This window comes from Gallus gallus, chromosome 2 (assembly GCF_016699485.2).
Source record: "Gallus gallus isolate bGalGal1 chromosome 2, bGalGal1.mat.broiler.GRCg7b, whole genome shotgun sequence".
NCBI lineage: Eukaryota > Metazoa > Chordata > Aves > Galliformes > Phasianidae > Gallus > Gallus gallus.
The window spans coordinates 68,920,987-68,933,214 of record NC_052533.1 but is presented as its reverse complement, the minus strand read 5'-3'; the positions used below and the strand labels follow the sequence as shown (position 1 = coordinate 68,933,214).

The following is a 12,228-nucleotide window of genomic DNA, read 5'->3' as shown; positions in this document are numbered from 1 at the left end:
TGGATAAGCAAAGCCAATTCTAGAAATAAAGGCAAACCTCCTCAGGTGGCAAAACTTCCAATCTATTCTAGAAAAAATGATTACCTAAAACTTGGGACTTGCAGATAGAGAAACATTTACCAAGGGAAAAATGCTTATCAGCTTCCCTTTGGATACGATGACAGAAAATAGCTGCCCACTAAAAAAAAAAGTTACTTAGCTGATGCTAGCAAATTTTAAACAAAGAGGAATAAAGGTTTTCCCCACAGCACTTCCAATAGGAGGAACAGAGCAGCAAAACCTAATGAAAAACACGGAAAGGATTTTTAACAGGCATAAAGAAGTTCTCTCAGCCAGAACTTAAATTCTTGAAGTTTAAGTGTATCTAGTTTTTGTGTGCTCTTTTTTTCCAGAGTCAAATTGAAAAGATTTGGGTGGGTGGAGGAGCGATAACCTTCACAGAAGTTGCTTTTTTTCCCCTCTTAATGTTAAGAATCTGGAACTTCTCCTTTTTTTCCCTCCTTTTTTCTACTTTTTTTTTTTTTTAATATATGGTTTTACTTCACAGCATCACCTCTGAGAATCAAAAAGACAAAATATGATTAACAGAACACATTAACTATAATTATACTATGTACACTGATTAAAAAAACATTATATTAAGGATACAATGCTTTTGTATTCAAATATTTCACATTTTAGACATGTAAAGACAAATAACCTGATCCTCAAAAGTAAGTGTGAAGAGCTTTCAACACATCTGTTGCAGGGTGTACACCTGTAGCAGGCTCTGTGTGTAAAACATGTGGGCTCAGGATCACTTAAATCAAGCTGTTTTAAATCATCATAGAATCACAGAATCATTTGAGTTGGAAGGGACCCTTAAAGGTCATCTAGCCCAACTCCCCTACAATGAACATGAACACCAACAGCTACATCAGGTTGCTTAGAGCCTTGTCTAGCCCGACCCTGAGTGTCTCCAGGGACAGGGCATCCACAACCTCTCCAGGCAATCTGTTCTAGTGCCTCACCACCCTTACTGTAAAAAAAATCATCCTTATATCCAATATAAATCCCCCTTCTCGTTTGAAACCATTTCCCCTTGTGCTATCACAACAGACCCTTCTAGAGAGTCCCGTCTCCTTTTTCCTCATAGTCTTCCCCTTTAGATACTGAAAGGTCACTATTAGGTCTCCTTGGAGCCTTCTCTTCTCCAGGATGAACAGCCCCAGCTCTCTCAGCCTGTCCTTGTAGGAGAGGTGTTCCACCCCTTGGATCATTTTGGTGGCCCTCCTCTGGATGCGCTCCAACAAGTGCCACTCAATTACACAGTTGTTAACACATGCTTAACAACTAGGACAGAAGAACTTAAGTCTTTATCACAATTGTTGCTTCAAAATTGTGAAGGTTATGAGAAGTGTACTGTATACTGCGTGTCCCATACCTCCCAGAGTATAATGAACACCAGATTACCTCCGTTACTGGGGCTGCAATACACAGCATCAAAGAAATACACAGTATAAGGTATGTACCAGCAAACAGGACATAAGCAAATTAGATGTTTTCTGTCCAGACATTTATCCCTCCCTTCTTTCATAAGGGCTGTCAGAGATCACTTAAGAATCACATTCAGAATCCTGTTTTTAACATTTCCCCAAATCCAAGAAATTCTAACAGAACAGAGACCCATTATCTTTGTTTCCTATTCCAAACCTCATCAGACAAGGCTTTGCTCATAGTAGAAGGCAAGGTTCGGACTGCATGCAGATGTAGTACAAAAGCATGTTACAAATATATGGATTTCTACTGGCAGAAAAAGAGGCAGCATTTTGAAAAGAAAGAGTGAAGTATTAAAAAGGATTAAAATCTGAACCTTTAAATCTCTTCTAAAAAATTTTCACTGAACTAATGAAACGCTATGAATAAATTAAATAGTTATAAATAATGCTGAGCTATTGTTAGTGGTTAAGTGGGACATATGCCTATCAATTTTTTTTCCTCTAACATGCATAAGATTCACTTCACATTTTATAGAAAAATTGGATCTGTTCAAAAGAGAAATTACTTCTGAAGTGACATTGTGGAAGAAAGCAGCAAAATAAAATTTAGTGTTTTTACTTTGTTGTGTCAAGTGGATAAAATTGAATTGAAAAGCTGTCATTTTCTAAAAGTTTCACATTGTCTCTCTAATAGAACCGTTTTATCTTCTCACCCTCTAAAATGCACAGAAAATATTTTAAACCCCATTTTTCACTTACTTTCATACTCAACTGAATACGTGGCAATGAAAAAAAAAATCAACAAACTAAGAAAAATATCATCACCTTCTTCAGATACAAATACGTTTTAAGGATGGCATTATAACATGACAACTTTTCAAAGTGTTGCAGATTTCTTTTATGCTTACGTATTTTGAGGTCCACGCATCTTCGAAAACATTTTGTAGAATGCAAAGTTTGTCAGTAAAAATCACACAAAACCTCAGAATTAACACTGCCACTCAAACTGTGTTGTCTTGTGCACAAAGACATCTGCAGTTCTTTGAGGGATGCCAAAAAGGAGTGCATATGCATACCTTCAAGTTAAACAAAGACCACCAAGTTTTCAGGTAGCTGAAGACAGTGTATCTTCAGCGAAATTATGTTAGTGTGTATCACTCAAATGCTGAAGACACTACCAAATAATTTGTATCACATAAACCATTGGCAATAGTAAGTTAAGCAATTAAGGCTAACAATTACTATTACGAGATTCTACCTTAGTTTTAACCACCTCATGTAGAGTTTTCCACACTGAGAGTTCACATGTATTCTGTATTTCACGTTCCCACACATGGTCTTATTTTCCTTTTGGTGTAGGAAGTTTTAGTCAGAACAAAAACACTGAATGAAATCAAGGGAAAAAAAATTAATCTGACAAGTTATGATTAATTAAGTAATTTGCTAAATGTATTACTACCATATTTAAAAATAGGAGTTTAAAATATCTATCTAAAAGTTACCATGGCTTCAGTTTGGGGAGAGGTTCTTTAATTAAATTCCCCTTTAGGCAAGATTACACCACAATAATTTTTTTTCTTATGAAGAAGCTGAGAAGTTGTGTAATAATTAAAGGTGGAAAATGAAGTCAGAGGAAGAAAGGTCCTGCAACAGAGAAAGCTGCGGGAAACTCCAAACTGAGGCCCAAAACATGCCGCTATTACTGAGACACCATCTTTGTGATGCTGGCTGAGCCATGTGGACAGAATTTTGCAGCTTTCTAATCTCACAACCCACGTTTCTTAAGTGTGAAATTCAGAAAAATCAGCTAAATTTGCACATACGCTGGAGCTGAAAGAAGCCTTTCTTCTTTAATTATGCTTTAAATACTTTTAATTAACTAATTAATGCTTTAAATACTAACTGTTCCAAAAACTACAAAACAATATCGGTTTCAAGTTGGGCACCGGATATTAACCGATGCACCCATTTATGTGCATAAAATTCTTTAGTGTGAGTGACAGCAGCGTAAGAAATGATGTGGGGAAAAAACTGACAGAAAGGCAGAATGTTCTCTATATTCAGGGCAGAATCTATAGAGAGCACATTAAATAGAGGTAGGGTGTCATAAGAGAAACATGAAAGAACACAGCAAATAATTACTAATTCTCTAGTTGTATGTCAGTGAAAATAGAATAAGATCATATACATAAAGACCATAAGAAAAAATACAAATGCAGAGCAAATAACATTTCCCTACACTTAAAAATATAGCCATTCCTTTCAGTGTGCACACTGAAACCATGCTCCTCTGGAAATCTACCCTTGGGTAGGGCAGCAAAAGATAAAACTCTTTCCAGGGTTGGAATAATGCAATAAACTGTTCCTATAGCAATCTGTAACTGTCTCCAGTCATCTCTGCCCTCGGCAGCTCAGACCCCAGCAGATTCTCTGAAACAAAATATGTACACGTTATTGAGTTATTAATTTGTCTTAATTATTTGTTCTACCATGCCAGGGCTGGTAACGATCATCCCTTTGCATTCCTCTGCATATTTCTGCCATTCCAGCTCTTCCCACTGAAGCATGTTGGCAATCTCTTCTTCAGGCACCAAAGCTTTATTGCATCGTAACAAGTAGAGAAGAATCTGATGCATTGACAGTACTTCCTTCCCTCCATCTTAAAAAAAAAATAAATAAAATGCATTTCAGATATTCACTCCTAAAGCACAAGGAACACACAGAGCACATAAAATATTTAGATGAGCAAAATAAAATGCAAAATGTTTAAGCAACTTGACAAATAAGGAAGCAAATGTTTTACTCATGAATAGTGCACATGCATAAAACACACTTCTTTGCTAAACTGGAAGCAATAATGGTAACAGTAGCAAGAAAAACAGTTTCATCATACTGTAATGCTGAAGTTTCTAACTTGCCTGAAAAATTTCTAAATGAATAGGCAGAACAAATCAGTTATGTAGTCTGGTTATGTCTTCCTTTTCACATTTCTACCATTCCTTTCACAACAAAAGTTAAAAAGCCTTTAGGCATCCAAGCAGCTTTTTAAGGACCACTCAAAATTTTACAGGATACTTCTGGATGAATGTAGTAAGTTATCCTTGCATTTTGAATTCATCTGTGGTGCTTACATGCTGCACCTGCAGTAATGAAGACTAAAGAGCCCCATGCTGTCTTCTGTCACTAAATGAATTGAGCGCATGTGAAAACTGCTAAATACTTCTCAGACCTCTGGAAATATGCACAGCAAAGGCTGCTTGCAGGGAATTAAGACAGCATAATAAACATCTGATCAGTTCCAGGGAGCCAGTTAAGAGTTGTCAACATACAAACAGCAAAAGATGAGTGATAGTCCTGGCAAAACACCACTCAGAAGACACCGACTATTCATATTCAGTATGTCTGCTCATCTGAGTAAGAAAACAGACATGTTACTACAGTGCTTTAATTCTGAAGGAGGAGGTCAGGGAGATTTGTGCCAACAATGGAGAGTTTATCTACAGTTATAGAGGCATCTTAAAGTTTCATTCCTGACAGAAGTAAAAATGTCAATCTCCCTTCCAAGAGAGCCATGGAGTACACACTCGATCGCTACACACACAATAAGGAACAGAGAAAAAGTAAAGCCTTCAAGTGGTATGGAGGATAATGCCACAGCATAGGGAACATGATCCTAGCACATATAAAGAGTCTTGCAGAATCTCAGTGTCACAGCAGTGCTGCCCAAGATGCCTTTCACAAGACACTTGAGGAAACAAACACTTCTGTTCCAGCTGGGCTTGCAGCACTACACTGTAACAGGAAAGATGAAAAGGAATAATGCAACTCAGCCTCCTAAAACAATTGACCTCATTCAGCAATTTACCCCGGCAGTCCAAAGGACCAACTGTACCCTGGGATGCATCAGGTCCAGCACTGCCACCAGGCAAGGGGAGGGGTTGTCCCACTGTGCTCTGTGGCTGCATCTCCAGCGCTGAGTGCAGGTTTGGGTGTCACAATATAAGAAGAATGTGAAACTATTAGAGAGTGTCCAAAGGAGGGTTACAGAGATGGTGAAGGGTCTTGAGGGCAAGGTGTGTGAGGAGCAGCTGAGGTCTCTGGGTTTGCCCAGCCCAGAGCAGAGGAGCTGAGGGGAGGCCTCATGGTGGCTGCAGCTCCTCACAGGGAGCAGAGGGACAGCACTGAGCTCTGCTCTCTGTGACAGCAACAGTGCCTGAGGGAACAGCATGGAGCTGTGTGAGGTTGAGGGTTAGGAAAAGGTTCTTCAGAGAGTGGTGGGCATGGAACAGGCTGCCCAGGGCAGTGGGTGCGACATAGAGCTGATGGATTTCAAGAAGCACCAAGATTGAATCTAAAATGGGGAAAATTAACCCCAAAGCTCAGTGGAAACAGAAAATATTTCTGAAGAGCTAGAGACATTTTAAAAGTTAGTTTTTCCTTCAAATTAAAGAAGAATTCAACTTGCAAGACTTTTGGTTTTGTCAGCTAGTTTAGATTGTTCTGCAAGAAGTAGCCCACATCCAATTTCTGAAAGAATGCACAGCCTTACCTACTGAAGATTGTACAAGGGCACAAGTACAAGCAGCTCTGCTAAAGAGTAGTTCAGAGACTGGACCTCTCAAGTCAAAACATGCCATAGCTGGAAACTTAAAATAGTTTTAGAGCATTTCATTCTTTAACACATTTTTCATCGTAAAAATCTATGATGAAATACAATACAGCAACTATTTTGCATGCCATGCATCTCTGGCACTCAACAAACATGACATGATTCACTCAAAGCTACCCCCACCACCCTTAAGTATCTCACACTGAAAACGTGGGCAGTGAGACACTGGGAAAGGCTGCTCAGAGAAGCTGTGGATGTGTTTGAGGCCAGGTTGGATGGGCTCCTGGGAAGCCTGATCTGCCCACAGCAGGGGGGATTTGGAACTAGATGATCTTTAAGGTCCCTTCCAACCTAAGCTATTGAATGATTCTATGAAAATTTGGCATCCTAAACCTTGAATTTTCAGACCACTGTAGAAAAATAAGAAAGAAAAGTAGGAAGAATGAGAAATCAACTGATTTCTATCTTCAAGGAAGCAGTTGATGGATCAGTGGGGATCTGTTGCAACAGTATATCTTCTTTTAATGGACACAAATAACGTTTTGCAACAATAACTGAAGGACATGGATTCCCACTCTCTAGAAATGGAGAATAAAAAATGTGTAAGTAATTTGAAATAAATCATCATAAAGATGCTAGAAACAAACTATATATGCAGAAATAACAAGAAAAAAGCCATATTTATAAAGACTTAGAGAACTAGGAACCTTAGAAGAGAAGCACAGAGGAATACATGTTAGACAGACTAATCTCTCCCTGCCAATAAATCCAACAACACAGGACGAGCTGACTTCTGAACTAAAGGAAAACAAACCAGAATATAAAAACTCCAAAGTAAGTGAAAAACACCCTCAAGCTACACAGTCCAGGCAGGTCAAACTTGTTCTCATTTTGTGATGAGGTCAAGTTAATCAGCCACATGTGGCTTGATGGCTTATTTTGTAAATTGCTTCAGTAGAACCAAATCAATGTTTGCTAGCAAGCCTCACAGCTCTGCTTCTGATTGAATAGTGTTGTGTATTCAGGAAGGATCAACAATTAGAAATACAGTCATCTAGCCTTCAGTACACTCCACAGTAGCGAGCCAAACCTCATTTAGCTACAGCTATAATTAATATAACAACTAAGTTCCAAAGCCCAAAGCAGAGAACACCTTCAGGCCACAGCCCTCTTGATGAAGACTGTTTCACATCTAATCTGTGGTCTCAGTCCAGCAGCTGAGCACATCTTCCTTTCCACGCAACCCTTTCAGAACAATCACCAGGCAGGATCTCAGCAGGAAACATTTTCAATGGAGACATGACATTTATATCAACTGAAAGTCTGTCCTACTATCTTAGGATGTGTTAAATGCTTTTGTAAGCTGTTCACTCAAACTGAGCATAGCTCTCCACACTCAAGCTTGTCCTTGGCTGGCAGGCTAGGGCTGAACTGTACTGCAATGGTGTTTTTCTTTCTTTCACCATTTCTTGCAAGGGCTAAACTTACATTAAAGATAAAAGAAAAAAGAAGCAGAGCAGCCTGTGCTCAGGGGTGACAATCTTGCTGATTCTCAAAACTGCACATCAATAATTTCAGTGTAATCACATGGCATGTATCCTGAATAGCAGAGGGAATATGAAATTCAGTTTCATGTGTGAGAGTAGACAACACTGCTCAAATCCCACAGCTCCATCACAGGACGAGTAAAGAATGACCCAACATTGCCTGCAGTTACCACACAACAGACAAAAGCTGAGCATAATATCTGGCCTGTCCATCAGAATTCTGGCACTGAGTTAACTACACAAACCATCAATGAGCATGAAAGACTTCAGATGGAGACATCAGTTCTTCACAACTGAACTATTTGACCTGCAATGTATTTCAGCTCTTATTACATTACCTGGAAGAAATCTCACAAATCGCGGCATGAAGTGAAATCTGGGGCAGGAAACAGAATCATTTTCAACTGAAGGACCTTAAATATAAAGAAAAAAAAAAAAAAAACATGGATAATTTATGAACCACAACATATTTGCAAAAGAAGAAGAAAAGAAAGAAATCCTGTCCCAGGTGAATTCAATGACCAGTGATTACATTTGGCACAAATTTCAGATGAAAAGTAACAAAAGGCATGGAGGAACAGAAAAGCAGCTTCTAATAAATGCTCCCACATGGACAATTTCAAAGGAAACTACAGTAGCTTAAAAACTAAAGAACCTAAAAAGCACAGTATTCTATTTAAAACTGCAAAGAAAAGTAAGCCTTATAAGTTTATCCACTTAAGTTTTAGAGGCAAAGCACTAGTATTTGATTAGTCCCTCCCAGTTAGTGGTTTGGTCTTTTTTTTTTTTTTCCTGTTACACTAATAAAAATAATAAGGAAATTTCAAGAGACAGTATTTCGTGATTGGTTTTTTTTTTTCCCTTTCCTGTTTCATCACCCAAAACCTTGCACAAAAACAAAAACAGCAGGTATCTGCCCTTGAAAAACAAAAAAGCAATCAGAACCAGTGGTACAAAATAACATTAATATTTGAAGACATTTAGCCAAAAAAGAGTGCATAAAATGTATGATATTTGTGTGCTCCTCTGTTTAACTACAAGTGTACAGCACATCTCTATAAAGAGAAGAAGAGAAAACACCTACAGATTCTGAATTAAAATTCCTTCAAATTTTTCTTTGTTTTCTTTTAGACCAAGGGAAGGATCAGTCCTAAAATTCTCCTCTGTCATAGCCTTTGCAGGAACACACATTTTCTGGTTGTTGAGCCACTCTCCATCATATTTGAGAAGTCATGGCTGTCAGGCGAGGTCCCAGATGACTGGAGGAAGGGTTACGTCACTCCCATTTGCAAGAAGGGGAGCAAGGAGGACCCAGGGAACTACAGGCCGGTGAGTCTCACCTCTGTGCCTGGGAAGATCATGGAACAGATCCTCCTGGATGACATGCTCGATCACATGAGGAATGAGCGTGTGATCTGAGACAGCCAGCACGGCTTCACCAGGGAAGGTCATGCTTAATCAATCTTGTGGCCTTCTATGATGGAGTGACGGCGTTGGTGGATGAGGGGAAGGCGACCAATGTCATTTACCTGGACTTGACCAAGGCCTTTGACATGGTCCCCCACCACATCCTTATCTCCAAATTGGAGGGATGTGGATTTGATGGGTGGACCACTCGTTGGATAAGAAATTGGTTGAAAGGCCACAGACAGAGGGTGGTGATCAATGGTTCTATGTCCAGGTGGAGGCGGGTAATGAGCAGAGTCCCCCAGGGGTCTGTCTTGGGACTGGTGTTCTTTAACATCTTTATCAATGACAGAGACGATGGAATCAAGTGCACCCTCAGCAAATTTGCTCACGACACCAAGCTGAGTGGTGCAATTCACATGGAGGAAGGAAGGGATGCCATTCAGAGGGACCTTGACAGACTTGAAAGGTGGACCCAGGTGAACCTAATGAGGTTCAACACAGCAAAGTGTAGGGTTTTGCACTTGGGCCGGAGGAACCCTAGGCATCTATACAGACTGGAAGGAGAAGTCCTTGAGAGCAGTTCTGCAGAGAAGGACCTGGGGGTTCTGATGGATGACAAACTTAATATGAGCCAGCAGTGTGCTCTTGCAGCTCGGAAAGCAAATGGTATCCTGGGCTCCATCATGAGAGGGGTGGCCAGCAGGGACAGGGAGGTGATTGTCCCTCTCTACTCTGCTCTTGTGAGGCCCCATCTGGAGTACTGTGTCCAGGTATGGAGCCCCCAGTACAAGAAAGACAGAGAGCTGTTGGAGAAGGTCCAGAGAAGGGCCACAAAGATGATCAGGGGACTGGAGCACCTTCCCTATGAAGACAGGCTGAGGGAGCTGGGCTTATTCAGCCTGGAGAAGAGAAGGCTGCGGGGTGACCTCATTGCAGCCTTTCAGTACCTGAAGGGAGCCTATAAACGCTTTGAAAGGGTAGGTAACAGCAGGACAACGGGGAACAGTTTTAAGTTGAACGAGGGAAGATTTAGGTTGGATGTTAGGGGGAAGTTCTTTACAAGGAGAGTGGTGAGGTGCTGGAACGGGTTGCCCAGAGAGGTTGTGGATGCCCCGTCCCTGGAGGTGTTCAAGGCCAGGCTGGATGAAACCCTGGGCACCCTGGTCTAGTAAATGGGGAGGTTGGTGGCCCTGCCTGGCAGGGGGGTTGGAGATTCATGATCCTTGAGGTCCCTTCCAACCCAGGCCATTCTGTGATTCCGTGTGATTCTGTGATTTTCACCTCATCAAGTTCAAAACATTCAGCTATAACTTACCCTTCTAAAGCTGTCTGTATGACATTGCTTTGTGAGCTGCTTGTTAAGAAATACTGCATGAATATTTGTTGTTTAGCTTGTAAAAACAGAGGATATTTTACCTGACACCTGGTACATGACAATACCCTGCACACAATACTGTCTAATAACAAACAGTAAGAGTTACCCTTCCATTAAAACAGACAGTTTTTGGATTAAGGAAGAAATTTAGTTTATATGTAAGAAAATAATGCAAGATTTTTGCATTTTAATTGCTATAATCCCCACTAACAACCCTCAATAAACTTCACCCTCTTGAAGAATGAAGTACAAGTTTGCTCCTCTTACTTAATACAGCATTTGACTATTATTTTGAGGCCACTCCCCAGTGCAAAACACAGGTCTATTTCCCAAAGTTGTTTTGTTGTTGTTGTTGTTTTGGAAATAGAAGTTACCTTTAAGATGCCAGTCATACAGCTCCAGAATATCTTTGAATAGATAAGAAGAGAACAGCTCAAGACCTTTCACACAAAAATTCTGTGGAATAAAAACAAACAGGTTTATGATTACATAATATTCTAATACAGATAATGCTACTACCATTGTCTTCATATTTGTCAGTTGGTGCCTCAGAAACAGCATTGATGCATCTTTAATCATTTACTGCAGCACAGTGGTCTAATCTGAAAAGCACTATCAAGAAAGCACCATAATGAAGATGTTTATGTAATGCCTACATCCACCACCCTATAGGCAGAAATCATGAATGTGGTAATTCACCATGCACCTCAACACTTTCTCCTGAGTAACCTCAGCAGACAAAAATATTTCTGAGAAAGATCTCTTTAATATTCCCTTTTTCCTACATGTTTATAATAAAAACTCAGAAGTTATCAGCTGTAGCATTATGATTTTAATTAAGTTTTCCATTGCACCATTAAGTTTTCCATTGCACCAAGACAGTACAATGTAAATAAGAGACAGCAGGAGGAGGGGAAAAAGAACAAAAAAAAAAAGAAACAACTCTTGCTCATCAGGTAGGGAAGCAGTTCCTCCATAGCAAAGAGCTTTCAATCAGAAGTGCATGAACTGTTGCTTTACAAAGTCTTCCTGAACAAACAAGACCAGATCAGGACAGGACAACGTAAGTAATACATGTATGAAAATGGCCATAACTTCCAAGCCCAACAACACAATCTTTCAGAACAATGCATTAGTAAAGATGGTTTTAAAGTAGGCTTAGCTACCAGCAGCAGACCAGGAGTCCAAAAAGACAACACATCAGATTCAGTAACAAGAAATGACCTGCGCTGATCACATTAATCTTGCTGAGGAATTTCAGAGATCTGGCACATATTTTAGATGGCGTTAAACAACAAAAAAGGAGATAACTAAAAAGAAAGATGTAACTATCAGACTAAAACACTGATCCTGTCTTTGTAGTTAATATGCAGGGGTATTTCTGTACCTACATCTGCTGTTCCAGTGCAATTTAATTCACAAACTGGCTTTAACAAAGATTAATTTGTAATAATAATTAAAAAAAACAGATTATGAACTGAATGTGCTTTGTTTGTATCCACTGGAAATTTGTTTTGGCAACAGCTTACAGTAAGTACTGATAAGTGATCCTTAGAGCTTCATACTCAAGATTAAGTTTCAGCTTGGCATTGATTCATGTGGGTCTGGAAAACCAACACCTCTACATACATTATTTTTGTCATTTGTAAAAGAAGGATAATGCCTATGGCTCACAGATAGAGTATCTGGCATAACTTACGTAACTTAAAATGAATAAAAGCACTTCTTACTATTTGATTTTAATATACGACAACCTAGGTGGATGGATTTATGCTAGTACTTCTGAGAGAATATTCCTTTTTAGACATT

General features: G+C 39.6%; 1 protein-coding gene across 7 annotated transcripts in view; it reads right to left on the bottom strand.

Annotated features, from left to right (window-relative positions):
• DROSHA (drosha ribonuclease III) overlaps window positions 1-12,228 on the bottom strand; it is a 72,051-nt gene that overhangs the window by 40,821 nt on the left and 19,002 nt on the right. For all 7 annotated transcript variants that reach the window (XM_046924421.1, NM_001396361.1, NM_001396360.1 and 4 more), the window contains 3 exons: window positions 10,794-10,875; window positions 7,973-8,047; window positions 3,968-4,137 (listed from right to left, as the gene is read on the bottom strand). In XM_046924421.1, the coding sequence (XP_046780377.1) occupies window positions 3,968-4,137; window positions 7,973-8,047; window positions 10,794-10,875 (327 nt within the window). The remainder of the gene's footprint in view (window positions 1-3,967; window positions 4,138-7,972; window positions 8,048-10,793; window positions 10,876-12,228) is intronic.